This window comes from Montipora foliosa, chromosome 7 (genome assembly GCF_036669935.1).
Source record: "Montipora foliosa isolate CH-2021 chromosome 7, ASM3666993v2, whole genome shotgun sequence".
In the NCBI taxonomy this organism is placed as follows: domain Eukaryota; kingdom Metazoa; phylum Cnidaria; class Anthozoa; order Scleractinia; family Acroporidae; genus Montipora; species Montipora foliosa.
This window is the reverse complement of record NC_090875.1, coordinates 27,341,980-27,365,337: the sequence shown is the minus strand read 5'-3', so window position 1 is coordinate 27,365,337 and position 23,358 is coordinate 27,341,980. Positions and strand designations below refer to the sequence as shown.

At 39.3% G+C, this 23,358-nt stretch overlaps 1 protein-coding gene across 1 annotated transcript in view; it reads right to left on the bottom strand.

Annotated features, from left to right (window-relative positions):
* Positions 1–14,732: 14,732 nt before the first annotated feature.
* LOC138011642 (stabilin-2-like) overlaps positions 14,733–23,358 on the bottom strand; it is a 68,005-nt gene continuing 59,379 nt past the window's right edge. Inside the window, exons 49-55 of the mRNA XM_068858753.1 lie at positions 23,048–23,191; positions 21,519–21,626; positions 20,538–20,624; positions 20,041–20,121; positions 18,672–18,714; positions 17,751–17,789; positions 14,733–16,989 (exon numbers count right to left, since the gene is read on the bottom strand). Coding sequence (XP_068714854.1) covers positions 17,785–17,789; positions 18,672–18,714; positions 20,041–20,121; positions 20,538–20,624; positions 21,519–21,626; positions 23,048–23,191 — 468 coding nt within the window. The 3' untranslated portion in view covers positions 14,733–16,989; positions 17,751–17,784. The remainder of the gene's footprint in view (positions 16,990–17,750; positions 17,790–18,671; positions 18,715–20,040; positions 20,122–20,537; positions 20,625–21,518; positions 21,627–23,047; positions 23,192–23,358) is intronic.

The window sequence follows — 23,358 nt, the reverse complement described above, 5'->3', positions numbered from 1 at the left end:
TGATTACTTGATTGACTGGTTGATGGACTGCTCGATTCATGGACTGCTCGATTTATGGACTGTTCGATTCATGGACTGCATTGACTCTTTGATTCTGACTGATTTACAGACTCACTATCTGACTATCTGACTAATTGATTGATTCATTGATTCATTGATTGATTAATTGACTGACTGATTGATTGATTGACTTACTGATTGACTGGCTGACTGACTGATTGACTGACTGACTGACTGATTGACTGACTGATTGACTGATTAATTGATTGGTTGATTAGTTGATTGATTGGTTGATTGGTTGATTGGTTGATTGGTTGGTTGATTAATTGATTGATTGATTGATTGATTGATTGATTGATTGATTGACTGACCGACTGACCGACTGACCGACTGACTGACTGACTGAACGACTGACCGACTGACCGACCAACCGACTGATTGATTAATAGACTGACCAACCGACTGATTGATTAATCGACTGACCAACCGACTGATTGATTAATCGACTGACCAATCGATTGATTGATTGACTGACCGATTGATTGATTGACCGACCGATTAATTGACTGACAAATTGATTGACAAATTGATTGATTGACTGACTGGCCTATTAATTGATTGACCGACCGATTGATTGATTGATTGATTGATTAATTGACTGATTGACTGATTGATTGATTGATTGATTGATTGACTGATTGATTGATTGACTGACTGACCGACCGACCGACCGACCGACCGACCGACCGACCGACCGACCGACCGACCGAATGATTGACTGACTGGCCGATTGATTGATTGGCCGATTGATTCATTGCCCGATTGATTCATTGACCAACTGATTGACTCACCGATTGATTGACTGACCGATTGATTGATTGATTGACTGATTGACTGATTGACTGATTGACTGACTGATTGATTGACTGATTGATTGACTGATTGATTGACTGATTGATTGACTGATTGATTGACTGATTGACTGACCGACTGATTGATTGATTGACCGACCGACCGATTGATTGATTGACTGACTGATTGACTGACTGACTGATTGACTGACAAATTGTTTGATTGGCTGACTGATTGATTGATTGATTGATTGATTGATTGATTGGCTGAATGATTGACTGACAAATTGTTTGATTGGTTGACTGATTGATTAATCGATTGTTTGATTGGCTGACTGATTGATTAATCGATTGATTGATTGGCTGACTGATTGATTGGCTGACTGATTGATTGGCTGACTGATTCATTGATTGGCTGACTGACCAATTGACTGACTGACTGACTGACTGACTGACTGACTGACTGACTGACTGACTGATTGACTGATTGACTGATTGACTGATTGACTGATCGACCGATCGGCCGATCGGCCGATCGGCCGATCGACCGATCGACCGATCGACCGATCGACCGATCGACCGATCGACTGACCGACCGACCGATTGACCGACGAACCGATTGACTGACGAACCGATTGACTGACTGACCGATTGACTGACTGACCGACTGAGGAAAATTTGTATTTATTAAACGAGTGAATAAATCTGAATTTACCACCGTAAGAAAGATTCTGATTTGACGTTTCGAGCCTTAGCCAGTCATCTGAGCAAAATGTGAAAGAAACAATCGCTCTTTGTATCAGAACAATAGGGCAACCAAGTTACGTCACAATTATTCAAGATGGCGGCGCCCGGGAAATTTGAAAGCCAAAATAAGCGTTTTTGGAATTTATTTTTCTCGAATACAAACGCTTTCATTGGAAAAAGATTGAGCAATTCCAATTGTAAACTTCATGCCTTGTAGTTTAAAGTTATTTTGTTGTTTTAGTGGAGGTTCCCTTTAACAACCCAGGTACTCTTATCCTTCCAAAATGTAGCTGCCCCACCCAACTAATCTCGAAGTATTGAGACAAAATCATTGCAACAAAATCATTGCAACTATCGTCGTTCATCAAAGATAGCACCAATGCACCTGGAATTTACTGTAGTTTCGGACATAACATCCCTAACATTGAGAAGGCCTTCAAGCGCTTGAATTATTATTTTTTGGATCAACCCGTTGTCAACGTACCTTTCAAAAACCCAGCTTGGAAACTGAATTGTTGACAACTATTACTACGGACAAATCATCGGTGTTGCAATGGGACCTAGCTTCGAAAACCTTGTCGTAGATTTATCGAAAACAAATGTGTGTCTCAGTGCAATGGTCCAAAACCTCATCCATACAAACGTTATATCAATGACTGCCAACCAAGAACTTTTCATACACGCGCAATTCATCAATTTGCTCTAAGGAAGGGCTAACGCTCGAAACGTCAACTCGGAAATCTTTCTTATAGTAGTTAACTTGCTTTAATCAGCTCGTTTAATAAAACCAAATTTTTAGTAACTGACCAGTTGACTGACTGGTCGACCGACCGCCATGCATTTTTCATTTAGGCCTAGGATTTCTATTTTTTAACTTCTGGAAAACCTTAGGCTGTTTTTATCTACTAAGCTCAAGTATGTTAGCTATATCTGGGTTGCACTGTTTGTATCAGCAAGCTTCAGGTTTACAAAGGTACATTTCCCGCTCACGTTCGTTGCATTGCAGTTCTCTTTAGCGGGCAAAATGCTCGATAGTTTTGCAAAAATAAGTCACTTTTTTCCCGCGCAAATTGTACCGTTTGTCTTTGTTAAGTAGAAAGCCTCATTTCCTACAGTAAACCAGAGTTAAATTGTTAAAAATACTGTCATCGTTGGCCAAAAACGGAGATAAATTTAAACATTTAGTGAAGATTCGATTTATGTTTTTTTTGGTGTTAAGTTTTCTGGGCGCAGCCATTTGGGAAATCTAAATACCAAAAGAAGCATTTGTCTAATCTTTCTCTAAAATGGTTAAATTTAATTTCCCTTTTGTTCAGCAACCTTTGAAATATGGGAGTATTTTCAATAATTTAACTTCAAATTGTTGTAAGAGGTGGCTTTCTACGTGTCTTGCTGATACAAGATTTACATCATTTAGAGGTCACCGTCAAGGAAGTTCTCTATGACACATGTTAATGAACTTACAATGACCTTTTTAATTTCACCTGACCTTGGTTGACCTTGGCAAATTTTCCCGCCAAAAGACTTAGAAAAAATACGGCGTCCCAAATACGCATGCGCCGTTTTTTTTTTTTAAATAAAAAAAATTCTTCCATTTTCTTATCCTTCCCAATAAAAATAATAATCATTGTATATGCTATGTAGCAAAACTCGAGACTTGTTATTTTTATACAACAAATAAGATACAACTGAATAAACATTTTTCAAACTTTATTATTTTGTGGAGTTTTTACAATAAAATAAATATTCGTTTTATTTATTACTTAAAAGTGAACATGTGTTTGGTTTTTTTAAAAAAAGTTGGCGCATGCGTATTATGAGCGCCTGTATTTTTTCTAAGTTTTTTGGCGGGAAAATGTAACATAATTTGCACAGAACCTACCCTGGCAACTTCTTCGGCAAAAAAATTAAAAAGGATTTGCCTTAAAATTCTTTACCCAGTAAACACATACATCTCGTGCAAGAAAAACTAGCTAAGCTAAATTTCAATTCGATGCAATACTTCTTGCTCGAGATAGTATGTATACGATGAGGATCTTAAATAAATATGGCAAGCTAGGAAAATGTCGACAAAAACGCTTTTAAGTGTAGAAATGCCAGTCTTAATTCGAGGACCTAAAATTCTCAAAACGCCTATGCGCACAGCTCAGCCTTGGCAAAAATGCCAGAGACTTTTTTTAAAGCGGGAGCCTTCGCTTTCAAGAAAGTGAACTTATATTTAAAAAATCTTTCGGGTGTTGCATTTGGAACCCTTTAAAAGCTTGCCATATTGATATTTAAGATAAAGATCCTTTCTACTGGACAATGAATGTGAACAAAAAAATACGCAAACTGTTTCGCTGAGGCATTTTTAAATTGAAAAGCATGGAAGTGCGCAAAGCAGAAAGACCTACCCAAGCATTTGATTTTGCAGCGTCTGAAAAATACGCCCTATGCATGCCCTGTACCTTTGATATCCAGTAGAAAAGGTCTTTTCCTCAAAAATGAGCATATAAACCCAATGTCTGTTCACTAGCTTTAACAAAGAAATGAGCATGTATCTTTTTGAAGTAAAACGATTCAGTTAACCAAGTTAAACAAACTCAATAAATTAAATTAATAGTTCATTTAACAAGCCAAAATTACAGTGATAATAGTGTTGATAGTTTGGATAACCGTCTGCCCTCTTTATCAAAACGGTAATGTCACAGAAAGTTAATTATATGTTCTTTTGTACGTTCTCCACTTGTCTGTGTCTTTGTGCCTGGATGTACTCATCATATGGGCCTGCGTCTTACTGTTTGTACGCGCTCTCTTGATACTGTATCTCATGATTTGCAAGATTCTTATGCGTCTATGTACTCTGGTGTTTTTGTGTCTTCATGTGTGGGTTTGTCTTACTGTTCGTATAACGTTGTTTATACTCTCGTGCGCTTAAGTGTACGTAAGTGTACGTAACTGTTAGTATGTACTCTTATGCGCGTGTGCCTTTGTGTCTAACAAGGTGAATGTCTCGGAGTTGGTCAAAATTAACATTCCGTGACGTTTGATGAGGATACCTCAGGCTAACAGTCGTCCAAACTGTTAACACCATTATCTTTTTCTTTTTGGCTATCTTAAATGAACTAGTAATTTAATTTCTTGAATTTTCAAGCCTGATGAATTTCTTCAACGGGCAACTCAAACAAACCAAGCCTAGTGAAGCGATTTATTACCTTATGGAGTTTAAATTTTTGACAACTTTTAACGATTCTATACGAAACCACCATAGCACTATCATTTTTACATTTTGTAAAATTTAGTGAAAAAAGCCGCGTTTTAAACTGTTAGCGACAGAGAGCTTTTAGTGCTTAAATCTGGCGTGGAAAACGAAACAATTTGTTTTTAGACTTGGTCAAAACTTTTAGTGTTTAAAACTGCGTAAAACAATTGATTGCTTTTATAAGTTACAAATAAAATCTCAAATTAAGTTATCTCCAGTTCCGTCGTCGCCGCCAACAGATCGGAGGACGAGGACGAGGACGAGTACGCGTTTTCCGTTCTGAGCATGCGCTCTTCAAACCTTATGCGCATGCTCAGTACGGAAAATTCCTTATCGTATTCGTCCTCATCATTGTATTTTGTCAAAAGATTTTAATGTTTAAAGCTGCATAAAAGGATTCATCGTTTTTGAAGATCGGACGGAAATCCTGAATAGAAATTTGCTTTAGTTCACTTAATTTCATAATGCTCTTGATACTAGCAGGCTAGTCAGAACTTTAAAGAAAACGACAAAACTTTTACGTTTGTAAGACATGTTTCGACAGAAACTTCTGTCGTCTTCAGTTGATTTATGTAACAAAGCGTAGAAATTGAATTTATAAGTAGGAAAAAGTGCTAATTATGCTGCTAACAACGAAATGTACATAAAACGTTACAATGTGAGAATTACATCATGTCAATTTAAAACTATCCTTTTAATTCTCACATTGTCACGTTTTGTGTACATTTCGTTGTTAACAGCATAATTAGCACTTTTTCCTTCTTATAAATTCAACTTCTACGCTTTGTATATTAATCAACTGAAGATGACAGAAGTTTCTGTCGAAACATGTCTTAGAAACTTAAACGTTTGGTCGTTTTCTTTAAATTTCATAATGGAAAAAAATTCAACGAAATGAAATGGAAATTGCAATGGAAAGTTTTATGATACGTAGCCTACTTCACTTATCGCCATTTTTGTTATTAATTCGGTATGGGTTTAGAGTACCTTAAACTAAATTGTCGTTTTCCAGGAAAATCGTTTTTGGATAAATTTAGTTTCCTGTTTTTCTTTAAAAATTCGCTTTTAATGCAAAGTTAGAGTTAGCAAAACCAGCAGTCTCTTGACCCACAGGCCAGCTAGTTAAACACATGGGTCTACTCAATATGACATTCAAATGCTTTGCAATAAAGAGATCGTTTGCAAAATGACATATCAAGGGTTGACTCATGCCTCTCACGAGCACGGCCCGCGGGTCAAGCGACTTGTAGTTTTGAGAACTTTAGATTTATTCTAAACTGGAGGAATTTTCATAAGGTTAGAAGAAAGGATTTGTTGCAATCAGTATAGATTTATAAAACAAAAACAATGTTTTAGATTCATCGCACTTCAAACACGGCTTGGTTTGTTTTTGAGGTCTGTTTAACTTCCCACTTTTGATCAGCGAGACAATGTCTCGTCATCTTGACTTCATTTAAATAAAAGTCGTTGTGAATTAAAGTGTTCGCACTTAATGCCAACTGAGGTGCCACTCGAGAGTCTTGTTTAGGAGATGCTGCCCACGCATGAGAAGAAGGTAGAAGGAGAATACTGGATGAAACCATCCACCACTTTGTGTCCGTGCGTTATCACTGCCATCATCGGGACCATCTTCAACATCGTCATCGTTATCGTTATCGTTATCGTTATCGTTGGCCTCGTCGTAGTAGTCCTCATTATCATCATCGTCGTCATTGTCGCGTCGTTGTCATAAAAATCGTTATCATTATTACGGTCGTCCTCGTCGCATTGAAAAAACCGCACAATATTGCTTCAAAAAAAAAAAAAGAACAAGTGCTCAAACATTTCTTGAATTTTCTATAAAGGTACTCGAAATTTAAAAATGATTTTCAAAACTTGCTAAAATGAATAATTTCCTTGTCGAATTTTGTCACTAAGCCTACCATTTACCTAAGAATTGGCTCTCTGTGGTTAATAAAAAGAAGTAAGATATTTAACATTCTCGAGCAAAAAATACCATAGCAATATATATTTGATTTGAAGATTGACATGATTTGAAATTGTTTTAATTGAAACGCAACACTGACTCCAGCTCGTTTCAACCATGTATCTTTTTGTGTGTTCAATAATTCAATTTCACGATCATAAAAGAAAAGTGTTCTTCAAGACAACTAGCTCAGAATACGAAGTGATCACATCCTTCCAAATTGTGAAAAAGGGCTTAAATTTTGCTCAAAAACAAGTTTGTATTCACGAGTTCTCGAAATGAAAAAATAGTGCTCCAAAATAAAAATTAAAAAAAGTGCTTGAAAAAGTGTTCAAAAAGTGCCCAACGCAATCGGGAAAGGCCTAATCTAATCGTCGTCGTCGTCGTGATCATCATCGTCGACATCGTTTTATCCACTTTTGTCTATCGTTGTCATCTTCGTCTTCAGTACTATGTCTTTTTTCATCGTCGCCAAAGTCGTCGTTATCAGCACTATCATCGTCGTCGTCGTCGTCGTCGTCGTCGTCGTCGTCGTCGTCGGCGTCGTTATCATCAGCAGTTGGGCCTCGAAAGACCATCTCTGGTGCGCCTCGGGTGTGTGGAGTTTTCTCTATCTTGATCTCGGAATTGTCTGCTTTGGCGCTGTGAATCGATACGCCAGTGACAGTCTCTATCGCACCTGGCGGAGAGATGTCGAGTGACACTGGGTTGTGTCAGGTTATCGCACCGGTCAGTGCTGCTCGCTTCCTTTCCCACTGAGGCCAATTGCCTCGCGCCAGGCAGCTCGAGTTTCCAAGATGACAAAGACTTCTAGTGGACGCGTCTTTAGAGGTAGGATGAGTAGAAAGGGATAATGGATGATGGCTAACGGATTCGTTGTTTACCAGAGGTCACCTGGCTAAACAGTACGTCGTAGTGGACAGGTCACAACCAAAGGAAATATGCTGTGGTTCTTCGCGCGATACAGAAAGTCGTCCTGGGCGTCTGACCCGACCGGCTAATCGCCCTTCTCGCAGTCGGAGACTGAATTATTAAGGGCGCAGCTCAACGAGGTCGGACCCAAGGAGCTGTGCTGCCGGCTAGGCGTCGGCTGGCGTTGTCTTTTCAGTTGGCATTAATAGCGAACACTTGTTTCAGTATATTCTCCGAACGACTTTTATTCTAAGTACTTTAAAACGAAGTCTTAAATATCTTAACTTTTCGGAAGTTTTAGGCCATAAGTAAATCCTACTCCATTCAAAAAAGGCTCTTCTCGTAAACTGGACATTGGACATTTATACTCTTAACTAAATACTAAACTAACCTACAAGCAGACATCAAAGAAGATATTGGCAATTTATCGAAGTGGGCTTAAATTTACAAAAATAATGCAAGATGCGATTAAACACGAATGCGTAATATAAAACGGACAGAGCTCGTTCTAGTTTTTGCAGTTTCTAATGTAATCCGGTGCGCCCGCCGATGTTTCATGTACTCATGTGTCAGTGTCTTCTTGTTTGTATATACTGTCGTGTCCCTGCTTCTTAGTGTTTGCAAGTACTTTGGTGTGGCTGTGTCTACGTAGTTTTATGTACTCATGTGCACCCAAGTCTTAGTACGTGTGTTTAGTCTGAAACCCTTTTGTCTTGGTGTTTGTATAGAGTCGTGTGTCAATGTCTTATTGTTTGTTTTTACTGCTGTTTGCTCGTAACTTGGTGTTATTTTGTAAGTACTGTTGCGAGCCCGTGTCTGCGTGTTTGTACGTTATCATGTACTCTGGTGTCATACTCTTTGTAAATACTGTTGTGAGCTTGTGTCGATCTCATTGTTTGTTTATACTCTTGTGCGTCGTGTCTTGAAGTTTGTGCCTGTGTCATAGTGTTTGTAAGTACTTCTGAACGCGTTTGTCTGCGTGTTTGCTTTGAATGTGCACCCGTTTCTTAGAGTTTGTTATGTACTTATGTGTGCCTGTGTCTTACTGTTTCTATCTTGTGATCCGGCATATTGTTTGTATATGCTCTTGGGCGACAAGTGGTCTGTATCTACATGTCCGTATGTATATTTGCGCTTCTGTGTCTTGGTGTTTGTATGTTCTTTTGTGCACCCGTGTCCCAATGTATATATGTACTCATGTGCGTCGGTGTTTTATTGTTTGTATGTATCCTTGGGCGCTTGTGTCTTAATGTATGTATCTAAACCTGTGGGCATGTCTGTGTTTTTAATGAACTTTTGTGCACCGACTTAGAGTCTATCTACTCTTATGCTCATGTATCCTAGTGTTTATGTACTATTACGTGCCTGTATCTTATTGTTTATATATACTCTTGTACACCTTTGTCTCAGTGTTTGTATGTACTCTTGCGCGCCCGTGTCTAAGTGTTTGTATGTTTTCTTGCGCGCCTGTGTCTAAGTGTTTGTATGTACTCTTGCGCGCCTGTGTCTAAGTGTTTGTATGTTTTCTTGCGCGCCTGTGTCTAAGTGTTTGTATGTACTCTTGCGCTTGTGTTCAAGTGTTTGTATGTTCTCTTGCGCGCCTGTGTCTGAGTGTTTGTATATACTCTTGCGCGCCTGTGTCTTGAGTGTCTGTATGTACTCTTGCGTGCCTGTATCTAAGTGTCTGTATGTACTCTTGTGCACCTGTGTCTAAGTGTTCACATGTACTCTTGCGCGCCTGTGTCTGAGTGTTTGTATGTACTCTTGGGAGCCTGTATCTAAGTGTCTGTATGTACTCTTGTGCACCTGTGTTCATAGCGTTGTATGTACTCTTGCGCGCCTGTGTCTAAGTGTCTTTACGTACTCTTGCGTGCCTGTGTCTAAGTGTCTGTATGTACTCTTGTGCACCTGTGTTCATAGCGTTGTATGTACTCTTGCGCGCCTGTGTCTAAGTGTCTTTACGTACTCTTGCGTGCCTGTTTCTAAGTGTCTGTATGTACTCTTGCGCGCCTGTGACTGAGTGTTTGTATGTACTCTTGCGCACCTGTGTCCAAGTGTATATGTGTAGTTTTAGTTGTCGGTGTCTTGTATTTGTAGCTGTGTCTTACTGTTCTTGTATGTGTCCGTCCAATTCTGTGGTAGTTTTAATATAATGCGCCTACTGATCGCAGAATTAGCGATGCAATGAAGCGCCAATTGTTCAAAATTAGCTTATACATATTAATTGCCAATGCCTTTTTGATGTGAAAACTGCTGGTAGGTAAACTAACGGCTTCAAATAATTATTTGAAAGTGAGCATTGAGCGATCATTTTAGAACTTTTTCAAATCTCTATTTTTTTGTGCAGGAAAGGCGCTGGGGATTTATTAAATCGCAACGAGACTGTAAGAAATACATCGAACGGAAACGTGCAATTTTCCAAATAAATTAGCTGCGATGTTTCAAGACATGATCGACTCAATGCTGTTAATAGTGGTTTAGAAAAAAAAATAGATATTTTAACTGTTGTGGCTCTGATCCAACTCCAACTAGTACTGCTCGTTCCTCTGTGCTGCATGACTTTCACCTCGGCTGAACTAAATCCACACTGTCCAATGAGCCATGTTCGTTCCTCTTGAGAGCTGACAGTGACTCCATTCTTACTAAGTTTTCACAAGTTACTAAGCCACCATTAAGAATTCTAGAGATACAATAAAGTTCTTAACTTTGTCGACTCGTCCACTGATTCCTCCATGTTTTCTTAGCTTTCTTGAAGTCGATGTCGAATTTCATGATTCTCTGAAAAAAATAAGACAAATTGATTATATGAGACGAGAATTATTTTTTAAACACATTAAATGAAAGGTGCGCGTTTCTAAACACCGATATTCCTAATAGTAATACGTACCTTTAAATTGCCATATTGTTCGCGATAATGTTTTCCGACTTCCGAGTCTTCTCGTGAGTGATATTTTCCTGTGAATAGAAATGATGAGAGAGATACGTTAAACAGTGTAAAATGTAAGCTTCGAGATTCTTTGCATACTTAACGATATAGAGTTTTTTCGCACTTGGACGTTATGAATTTTAACTGCACTTGCATCAGGAATTTTAACTTGTACAGTTTATGTCGCGAAATCCTAACGAAATTTTTGGCTAATATTTACTCTATACAATGAATGAATGGGAGAAATCGACAAACGAAAAATTTTTATCAGGGTAACATTATTTTGCAACACTGATCGGTGCGTTTGTTAAAAGCGACTTGAAAGCACATGTTGAACTTCACGATATAACGTTCTTTGCTTCACTCATTGTTGGACCTAGCCAAAAGGAAAAACTCCAGACAGATAATACTTACTTGCAAATAAAGCGCGAAGAGAATTGCTCCTTTCCATTTGTTCAAAATAGGTGCCATATTCTCGTTCAGAAAACAGAGCGGTGAGCCAAACTTGAAGACGTCCTCACACCCCGAATGCCACGTTGAAAATGAAGTATTTTGCATATTTTGATCAATAATGCATGAGAATACAGGAACCAATAATGAACAATGACGTCATAATTTTCATTGGCCCGCGCCTATAGGCTGAAAAAAATTTACAGTATTAGACATAGGTCTGCAATGCGTGCATAACATCAAGGCGTATTTGTATGCATAGGTTAAGTGAAGACAGTATCGTAAAAGAGGCTAAATTCATGCTAACAAAAAAATTGTTTTTGAAATCTAATATTTCACCAGGCATCATAAATGGAATTAAACTGCTGAATTACTTTTTTATAGGGTGAAATACACTCGAAAGAGCACTTACTCCAACTATGCGCTGTTTTCGAAATAGGGTTATGTGTGCATACTCGTTCATTAGTGATGCATAATGAGATTCGTGGTTCTTTGTATACACGTCACAAGCTGTCTCCTTAAGCCTTCATGTGACGCATACACAACGAAACTTGAATGTCATTATTTAGCCGTATTTGACAACACTTAACGTATGTTTGCGACTAAAAGTAAGCACCGCTGCACTCTTAAGAGTAAACAGAACAGTTCCTAACACAATGACAATATAAAAACGTAATTAAAACTTACCAATATTGCCAATGTTTTGGATATTAGACCAGTTATTCCTGTCTTGTGTCAACCCGAGATAAACCCCAGAATAAAATGAAACTCTTGCGTATTGAGCATGCGCAGACATTTACGCATGCTGATCGTGGAGATAAACGCTGACAGTTCTGAGCCCGCCGAAGATCAAAAATTGTGCTTTTGTATTTTTATTGTATTATTTTTATTTTAACTTATCTCTTTTCTCTGTTTTTAACTTAGAAGACACTTTTAAACGAAGTGCCACTTTTTAAGCGTCTTTGAACGTTTCAGGTTACCTAGTCTACGTTCCTATGTTTATGTCTGATGTTTGAATAAAACACTTTCTACGGTTCTGATCTCCACTAAAAGTGTGTGGAGCATGCCTTTACAAGTAATTCCACTGATATAATCTGAGCCCGCGATAAAGAAAAATGTTGAAGTTGTTCATAAGATTGACCTTCGAGAGTGTTAACTCATTTTGAGTCTTTTGCTTTTTCAAAAGAACGAGCAAATTAATAACGCAAACACTTATACAACCGCTGTTTCCCAGCTAAAACAAAAGTGAAATCTTTCTTGCCTACTCTTCATTAAAGACAAGTTTCATTTCAATTCTGTCTATTTTCGTCTTGTTTTGGGGTGCATGCCTTTATTGGGAAACCCGCTGACAATATTGGAGCCCGCGTTTAACGGCTTTCTTACCGTGGGTCTTACTTCTACACGGAACACTTGACCCTTCTTTCTTTCCTTGTGAATGAGTTGGTCATTGGTCTCGTACGTATAAGCATGTTTTTCGTTGTGAACCTGCTGACAGTGTTTGAGCCCGCGTTATAAGGCTCACCATGTCTTGTGGCTTTAGTAACGCTTGTTCCTTCATTGTTAATTGCACCGAAAAAGAACAAGCCTCAGAGGCCATTTTACATTACTTAAATGGTCGTAGATTAATGCTATTCTGGTTTGAATATTCGTGAACGCAAGTTACAAAATTCCTGACTGGTATCTTCAAATTTAGATCACCATTGACGAAGACAGATAGCGGGCGTGTCGAGATGTTGTGTTGTGAATCGTAACTTTGTCAATGCCCTTTTGTTACCTTCAAGCGCGAGCACTATTGAAACCTGTTTGATTGCCAACCAGGTTGTAATGATATTATATCTCATTTCTTAGCTGTCAATCACGCGCATGTGCACTTGCCTTGTTTCTTTTTTTCTTGTCTGGAAAATGACATAATTTTTTAGTAAAAAAAAAGATCATGAGACTGAAAGGAGATTTGCACTCGAAATTCGCTTGCACTTCGCCTCTTTCCAAGCTTAGCTGAAGTACAAAATTGATGTAGTTTTATGGCGAAGAACTCAGCCATGCCGTGCAGTGGTTGATATTCCTGATTTATTCTTCAGATGCGAGGTATTAAAATAAATGATTTATTGAAATATTTATAGACCAGTCCAGTGTCCAGCCTCTTTTTCAAATCGAGGCTAAGAGGATCACCCCCTTTTGGTGCTTTCCAGCCATTTTGTTAAGGTAAACTCCACCTCAAAAATATGGCATTATACTTCAACCAGAAAATGTCTTTGTCGTCAGAAAATCGTCGCTCGGAAATACCTCTTTGGCATTTAACTGAGTCCCTAAAAAACCACTGATTAATCAAAAGATGGAAAAGGAACAACGTGACAACGTAGCCTTCTCTATTACCCCAAAATCTAAGTAAGATCGTACGGCAGAATTTTTGAGTCAGCCTACATGACTGCATAACAGGCGCTCATTTTGGCAATTGCGAGGCATGCGCAAATGCACAAGGCGGCAGAGGAAGAAAATAGTGCCAGTCCTCCCTCCTTTTCTTTCGTTTCGAGCTCGTGTTGCGCGGTTCTCGCTTATGCAAATCAACATCAGGTATAGAGTACAACCTGGAGCGTTTATCTGTTGTGGTCGAGCCACCAATACAGTCACATTTGGTTTTGATTATAGGCGCTTCGAGTCACAAATCAATGGGCCCGATGAGAAAATACAAGTGGGCCTCATGAGAAGCAGGTTTCTTTCAGTGCCCTTCGTGCGTTCTCCGCAAAAAATTGATTGGATCATTGGTTCTTAGCGCAGTGTCGTTTCAAAAATAGTGACTTCTACTCCTGTGTTGGTCGGCACTTCTAATCTCACTGGATCTTCCTAGACGGCGTCTGAATTGTTGTCTAAGTTCATTTTTTTGTGTTTTGCAGATCGACCATGGGTTATAGGTTAGCGTACAACTTGAACCCTCTGCCCTCTTGTGAAGATATATGCCCGAAAAGATACTTTGCACAATGCATCTCCGAGTTTAAAAACCTTCTCATTAAAGTACCCTGATGTACATAATATCTGTAATGGAATTAAGTTTGCTTAAGATATCAATAAAAACTTACTTTCATTAAAAAAGACCACGCAATTTACCTCGCTTTCCAAATGATTCCGATGGGATGGCTTTCTCTGCTTTAATGGGCAGAGTTACAGAAGCTTGCAATGGGTTTAAGGTAGTCATAAAGGCTCATAAATCAAGGAATGCTGGAGTCATCGGGAAATTTCCCCAACTTCGTACCCAGGGTCTTTTGAACTTTCAACACTACTCCCGACAAGCCGCAAGTGTCGTACCTCATTGACCGAGCTTCAGGATTGGCCAAAAGAACAATAGAACGAACAAAGATAACAATGGATTTAGCACAGAAAACAATAGGTAGCTCGACACTATACAGCTAATGAAATATAGTGTTCAACAAGAGGTACAACCCTACCCGGGAAGGGGGGGGGGGGGGGGGAAGGGACAAGCCGCCATGTTAAAGGCCGAGAGAGCCCTTGGGAAGACGTTGAGTAACTGAGTTTGTGCCGGGAGGGCGTGGGGGTTCATTTCAGGAGGACATTTTCGGAAAGGTATCCGTGTTACACAGATCTTTTTTTCAAACCATTTGTTCACAAAATGATTAAGACTCAATAGCTGTTTATGTCAGCATGTTTATTTTACCTTTGCTCGTGAAAATTGTACATTTGCGTTTAATAAATGATTGGAGTGCGTTCTACATTTCTTCTTGTTAAAGAATAAACATATCGACGACTTAAATTGAAAACTGATAGAAAAAAGGCGGGACGCGAAAATACACAATACGTGTCACATTGGCCAAGGGCCGGGAAACATGTAACCGCCAAAGGCGGGAAAATTGTGATCACGAGAAAACACGTGACCTGCGCAACCCGTTTTACAGCTGTAAAGGCCACTTACTCTTCAGTTTGGCCCGTTATTCGTTTGAATACTATGTGCTATTTTGATTGGTTAAAAAGAGTTCGAAGACATTGCTCGGACTCGACCTTCTCTTGGAGAAGGCCGAGTAGATACCAAGTTTAATCTCAAAACAAACTGCACATTCCTAATCTGGTTTTACCATCCAATACATATATTTTTCCTACAAAAACAGCGTCAAAATTGACTTTAAAATAGATTAACTATTGTGATATCAGCATATAAAAATAAAACACAAATAGAAAAAATCTCGACAACTAGAATGGCAAAGAAAGGGGCTATACGTATAAAACTTCCGTTAACGTGTGCATTGGATGAAAAAACGTTGAAAATTTAAAAACAACTCATGAAAATTGCAGGTGTAACAAATGCAAAAAACAATTCAACCCTAAAGATTTTTCCAATTTTTCATTCCGGGTTGAGTGACAAATAAATGAATCTTAAATAAGGGCCGCAAAGTCCTTGTTGTTAATGACAATTCAATGGTTATACTCCAAGAAGTCCGTTAGGACACCGCCCCTACTCGCTTTAGGTTTGAATTAGTTTTTAAATTTGCCAGTGCTTGCGGAGTTTTTTAGCTTTTAACTGTCTCGCAAACCAAAATTTCCACGTTTATGGATGTGGGTCTTCTCAGAAATGTAAATTGAAAAGCAGGTAAGAAACTCATGAAATAATTCGATTGAATACGATAGCAACAAAGCAAGAAAGCCTCTACTATTTTAAACTCATGAATAGTTTTAGGATGTGCCAATTCAAACGCGAATCGTTTTGGATCTTTATGGCAAGTTCTTAACGGTGATGAGATACAGATGCAAGCGCGATGGCATTCACACAAACAACGTAATAACATGAGGCAAGCAACGCAAGTAAAATTAGTGCGCATGCGCGTTTGCCTCAACTTGCGTAGCCGCTTGTGCTCTTGTTGTTATTTCTTGAAGTCCAGACGAAAGTTAAAGAAGACCAACAGCAAAATTTACTTTGCCTTGAGCCTGTGTCCCTTCCCTTCCTCTTCCTGATTGCATTTTTCGTCCGCCTCTTCGCCTGTGCGATGATGCCTTACGCCAGGAGCGCACGAGTAGGAGCGTGCCTCTCCCATACAAGCCCTATGAGTCAACCTTTACTCGTATCTTTCTATTTTTAGAACACCATGAGTTCTTCGGCTCTGCACACACTGTTTAGAATGGCCAATCAGAATAAGGTTATTGTGGAACAAAGACAAAAATAGCAAAAACGATGTGAGCAAATTGATGTAAATTGCTGTAAATGTGAGTTTCTTGCTGAAGGATTAGTTCTAAAAATACATAGATACGCGCAACGGTTGACCCAAGGATATAATGCATTGGGAAGCTCCTAGTCATGGGCTCCTGCTTACGTGTATTCGACGTAAACAAGGGTATGTTAAAAGGCAAAACGACAAGCCTTTGATCGATATGAAAAGAACCTAAAGAGAAACCTTACTAGTCAAATAAAGCGCAAACACAACATTAGGGAGTTTAAGAAACCACGACGGCTACGGAGAGGAAAACGTCACTCCAAAATATAACTTTGAGCTGTTTTAAGTATTTCGTGATTATTCCATCTTGTTTATATTATTCAATGTGAGTGAAGTGTCCTAAAACTGGATTGGTACAGACGGATTTGAACTAAAGAATGAGACTGAAAGATTCACGGTAGTTTGTCCACGTTGTCGTCAAAACCTTAAATTTGGTCATTTCACGTCGTAGTTTTGACGAGTACGGAGGAGAAAAGTTTAAAAATGCGTGCCGCACGTGCAGCACGAGCATTTTGATTCTTTTAACCAATAATATTACTGCTTTTTGGCGTTGTCGTTGCCGTAGCCGTCGTCGTTTCTTAAACTCCCTATTATCTTAATTGAAACGGTAACAAAATCCCAAGACTTTTCTTTACTGCTTTGGCATTTTAACCAACACTATTCTCTGATAATTTCAGCACATCCTGGAAAAAAGGAAAAAACCGGTGACAATAAGCAGAAACAGCAAAAACGCCGGCGGGATAAAATTCCTAAGTGAGCAAATGTGAGAATGAAACACAAATATCTTGTTGGGATGATCACTTGCTCCTGCGGGATTGGGCCACGGAGATGCACATCGGGACGGGGTATCCCGCGGGCAAACATCGCCACGAAAGGAAAACGAAAAGCAAAAGCAAAAAGCAGGTCAGACATTAAATTTCATATACTCTCTGTCACATGAACAGAAAAATTGGCAACGTGAGGTCTAAGGGCTTGTTTTCAAAAGCTACGCATGCGTAAGTAAAAAAAATACAGACTCAGTGGCGTCTTGATTGTTAGCACCTTCTGCTAGGAGAACAGACATTTTTGACTACGGGGGGGGGGGGGGGGGTGGGGCATTTGAAAGGGGCCGGGATGCTCGTGGCTGTAAATTTTGCATTTGGTCTCACTATATAGCCGTCAAACTCTGGTTTAGGGTTCCACGCAAATAAATGTAAAAAAGCTATTTCATATGTTTTAAATATGGTTTCTTTTAGGGGTTCAAAAAAGCCTGGGCCACGCCCAGATTGGTCTCTTTTAGGGGTTTAATTCAAGATTTCCGGCGAGCATCCTCGCCTTTCATATGCAAAGTCCCCCACTCCTGGGATTTTTTAATGACAATTTTAATGCATGTGTGTATATTGTTTGTGCTTTTTTGTGTTGCTTTTGAAAATCAGGCTTAGGAAAAGCGATTATGACTACCGACCTTTGAATCCATTACTGTCCCAAATGAGCGGCATTCAGCCTGAATTTAAACACAAAAGAATATAATTTCACGAAGAAGAACAAAACAAGTATTAAAGCACAAGAGTAAATTAGATAAGAGTGTTCTTATGGCATGTGTGAGTTCACCTCTTCCCTAGGTAGTTGTGGTAGTGGTAGTAGTGGTAGTGGTGGTGGTAGTTGTACTGGTAGTGGTAGTGGTAGTGGTGGTGGTAGTGGTAGTGGCAGTGGTAGTGGTGGTGGTAGTTGTAGTGGTAGTGGTTGTGATAGTGGTAGTGGTGGTGGTGGTAGTTGTAGTGGTAGTGGTGGTAGTGGTAGTGGTAGTGGCAGTGGTAGTGGTGGTGGTAGTTGTAGTGGTAGTGGTAGTGGTGGTGGTGGTAGTTGTAGTGGTAGTGATGGTAGTGGTAGTGGTGGTGGTGGTAGTGGTAGTGGCGGTGGTGGCGGTGGTGGTAGTGATAGTGGTAGTGGTGGTGGTGGTAGTGGTAGTGGTAGTGGTAGTGGTAGTGGTGGTGGTGGTGGTAGTGGTAGTTGTAGTGGTAGTGGTGGTGGTAGTAGTAGTAATAGTAATAGTAGTATTACAGACGACTTTATTTAAGTGTCAGGGTATTTAGCTTTTAACAAACCGGTTGGCTACACTGATAAAATTCGTCCTTATTTACATATATAGGTGCATAAAAGGTAAAATATCATTAAAGAAAGTTTAAAAAGTTACAACGTTTGCCGAGTAATCTGGTATCTGGTAGAATCAAAATGCTTAAGTTCAAGAGATGTTGAAATAGGCATTTCATTTCTGAGGTTGTACCTTTTAAAGATTGCATGTATGGAATTATTCCGATATATAGTGTAGTACAAAAGAGAAGAAGGGTTTCCTTGCCCATAAAAAGAGCAAATCTAAATCACTTACAAGTATCCTCTCCTCCTGGTAGGTAATTGGAATCAAGCTTCAGCTGTAAGAGTATTGAAAGAAAGCAAACTTAAATTAAGAAATAAGAATACAGGCATGCATCGATTGGGTACAAAACAAAGCTGCATTGTTTTGGAACTATCTAGTTTCTTCCTTTTAGAGAGGTTTTCAATTGAGTGTCGAAAGTAATTAGATAATTACTTTGGTTTATGATTACTTCACTCAGTGATTGGCTCAAAGTTCTCGCGCCATTTTTTCAACCAATCAGAAGTGTGTCGGCTACGTGTAATTACTTCGACCTTTGATTGGTTTGCCGGATTGTCTCAGTCCTTTTTGATTGGCCAAAGTAATTACTTTGGTTTTGGTTTTACGACACTCAATTGAAACTCGCTCTAAGGTTAAATAATTATTAATAATTGGAACAGTGGTTTTCAAACTGAACATTATACTCGTTCCAAGGGCCTTTCGATTATTTTGGTAAGCGGTGAAATCGACAGCCAAGTCGTGAATTTCACGAAATCCGGCAGCTCATGTCCTGTAGGAAAAGTTACTTTTAAGCCTGGCCAGTACACGAGAGACATCACTGGACCATATTGCCGTCAAAAAGTTCGCACAAAGAAAAACTAGGAATTGTAAATAAAACAGAGCTGGTAAAACCAATCAAATATGTTAGGTGCGCAATGGCATCTGGTTTCACGCCGCTGTGTGCATACGACTTTTTCACAGCCAATGGAAGCCACGGGATAGTTTTTCGGTGATACCAGAATTTTTTTACATGATTTAAAAAAAACTGCGGGGGGTTCTGGGAACGAGAATGAAAGACGTACTCCAAACTTAACACACAGCGAAACACTTTAAAATCAGGAATTATGCCTAACAACTGTTGAGCAACGATTCTATATTGAATGGAAACAAGCATCTAACATTTTCCGGTTTTAGGTATCGTGCTCCTCAATGATCTCGTGAATTGAAGCTGTTTCTACAAGCTTTGCTCTGTTCTGACCAACGCATATGTGGTGTTGCTTCCTTCCTCCTTCCTGACCATTAGCACTTCTGAGGTGCTAGTACTATGTTTGCGAGTAGTCACAAACATCTGTAACCAAGTGAAGCTATGATCCTCGCAGTTGTGAATGCAATTTTCTGACAACATCTGTAAATAGTATTTAGTGTTTTGTGTAAATACTGTTTTTTCAGTATCTTAAGTATCTTATTGTCAATAATGTAAGTACAGTCGAATAAGGAAAGTAAGTAATTTGTAAGTTATGCTCCTTGTGGTGAAATAAATTTAATTGTTGGGAAAAAAATGATTTTATTGTGATTACTTAAAATCATATGTGAATATCTCGATGAACAATGGGGATTATTCTACCTTTCGACCAACCACAGTAGCACCGGTCGTGTCTTTAAACATTGGGTTGGCAAACTCTTTGACTCCTTCTTCACTTGAGACCTGAAAGAACCAAAAAAAAACAATTTTTATTGGTGGATATATTCGTTTGCTGCAAGGTTCTACGGAAGGAGCTTCCGTGCAACCGAGGTAACTCAGCCACCAAATGCTTTTCCAATCACTTCAACGGCATTATGATGTTTTTACACTGATTGAATGGAGCCACTTAGCTTCCATCTCCCCCCCCCCCCCACCCCTCCGGGAACGATTCTCTGACCACTTTCGTTTCTAAGCTTACCAGATGGTCGACAGTCAACGTTCTGTACCGTATAGTATTTAAAATAAGCCTCTCTTTTTAATTTACTTCAAAGATCAAACACAAATTTATATTAAACTCAAAGACTTAGCGAGAATTCGTTGTATATCCTAAAACCGAAGACGACTTTGCAAAGGATACCTTGCAACAACACAGGTATTACCTTTATTGAGCCATGTCTGTCCAGTGCACCACCTTCTTGTAACCCGTATCCTGGATTTTCAAAATCCAAAAGATCTTGGGCTTGACCCTGTGAAAACAATAAATGGAGGAATGGGAAAACGAAAGAATGAATGAAAGAATGGATGGATAAATGGTAAACAAACAAACAAACAAACAAAAAAAACAACTGACTGAAAGAATGAACTAACGATCGAACGGACAAAGGAATAATTCACTTTATTTATGACTGGCTGAGAAGATAGCACGAATCTTTCTGACCAATAATGATCAACCAAGGAAATCACAATAATAATAATAATAATAATAATAATAATAATAATAATAATAATAATAATAATAATAATAATAAATTAACACCGCTCTTTTGATTGGTCTAATGTGATAATGTGATTGAATCCACTAGTAATACCAGCAATTAACTGGCATTTTAGAGGAGCTTTTCTCAACATAAGCAGTTCTTAGTTTACTGCTGTAAAATAATTGTTTTCTTTCGTTTTTTAAGAGCACATATAGCTTTCAAAGCTGGTTCATATGTTTACACTCTCGACGCACTAAAATAAATATAGAATGATGTAACAATACGATTAGAGCGAGTTTCAATCGAGTGTCGTAAAACCAAAGCCAAAGTTATTACTTTGGCCAATCAAAAAGAACGGAGACAATCCAGTACACCAGTAAACCGACACAAAGCGCGGGAAAATGTGCACGCGCGAGCCACGATTAGTTTGGGTTTCACTTCTGATTGGTTGAAAAAGTGGCGCAAGAACTTTGAACCAATCACTGAGTGAAGTAATGCAAAACCAAAGTAATTCGCTTATTACTTTCGACACTCAATTGAAAACCGCAAGAGCCCCAACTCGCAGGACTCAGGCAACCAGTTGGCTTGGCTACTTTCAACAGACAGGAACTTAAAATGGGCGCAACGCCGCATGCGCAGGAAAATCCTTTAGCAAGGGCATACCTGGTTCGTAGTGCCACTAAATTGATCCATGATATGCTTTTGAGAGTCCGAATTAATACCTTCGCTGTAAATTGGATTACCAAAGCCTCCAGGCTGCATCGCACGATCCTACAAACGAGTACAAGAAACAAAAAAAATCAGTCCCCAGTTGTTCAAACGATGGACAGCGCTATCCGCCGGATCAATCACTATCCAGTGGATAAGTCATAGCAAAACCAATTGCACTATCCAATGAATAGTGACTTATCCAGTGGATGGCATTATCCATCTTTTGAACAACTGGGGCCAGAAATGCATACCAAAATACAGTGCCAATATTAAGGGAGAACGCATGTTTTATGAGTCAAATGAGTCAATGAGTCAATGAGTCAAGAGTCATGAGTCAATGAGACTCGCAGTCAATATTGCAATAATTTGTTGATTAAGCCTAAGCCCTCGTTTCAGTGATTAGGCCTAAGCACTCTCTGAAATTTTAGCTTTTATTTTATGGTTTAATTAACTGCACTAACTCGTTGACTCATTGACTCATAAATACTCATATTAAGGTGATTCCTGCAGGGTCCGAAATTAACTCTTTTCTACGGGCGCCAAGTGGCGACTTGTTAAAAACTTTCAGTCCCCAGATGGCAAATTGTGGTCGCCAACAATTTTCGCCTGAAAATGCACGTTTTGAACTTTTTTATGGATACCAGAAAGCAACGACCGCGCGGTCTTGTGTCTGTGTGTCAAGCAAAATTTTTCACTTTCGGAAACAGACAGTTTGGAGAGAAAATGTACCCGACCTCGAATGTAATAAAGAAACCCATCTGCCCCTTAGTTTGTTGAAAATTTCAGTCACGGAAAAACCAGTCTCGTTCTGACGCACACGGGCCTCCATGTTGTTACCTTGCCACGTTCTTCGTACCAGTCCCTTGCATCTCTTTACTGAGTCGTTGTTTTTTCGCCCGCAATACGTATTTTATGAGAAACCGCAAAACCAAAACGTGCCGGCTTGCGAAGTTATGGAGGTAGTTAACGGGAAAACTCCTTTCGCTTTTATTTCAAAGACATCGGCAGGATAAAAAGAAAGACACCTGTTGGCAAACGGCTCTGAACTTAATGGTTGTCGCCCACTGGCGACCAGTTGTGAAATTCTGGTCGCCAGTACTAAATTTTAGTCGCATTGGCGACCGGGAAGGCGCAATTTCGGACCCTGTTCCTTAGTAATAGAAGTTGTTGTAAGATTTTCTCCAAACTATTCTCCGTTGATCCAATTACATCAGTTTTCTTCTGACAAATGGTTGGGCCCGGTGTGGTGTTGGAGAACGAGTGACAAAGAGCCAAGATGATTCAGCGACGGAACATTGACTGTGAGGGAATCTTTTATTTAGCTGAAAATTCGAAACTACAATCAGGCCAAGAGACTGCAAGAGCGAATGAAAGGGCACCGGAAACGCAGGAAAAACGACTTAAATTTCAACCCACCCCCCACCCCTCCCACAATGGTTCCTCACTCACCCGTCCCACCCAATCTTAAATAAGTAGCTAACCTGTGGTAGAGATTGCTTGTCGTCGATTGGAAAGTCCAGTGCCGGCATCAAGACTGGGTCAAGATTATCGTATAAAACGTTATCAAATGAAATAACGCCGGCGCCGCCGTAAGCTTCGTTGTGGAATTCTACGGTTTCCACATTCTAAGTGAAAAAAGAAAGCAAGTTAGTTATGATCCAGTGCTTTTTGATTTTCGACTGGTTCTAAAAAAACTTTGATATTTCGTCGGTGGGATAGAACTAAAACTCGACAGCAAATGGGTTGAAGAGGTCAATTGGACACCGGAAAAGGATTAAAAATCTAATGTTGG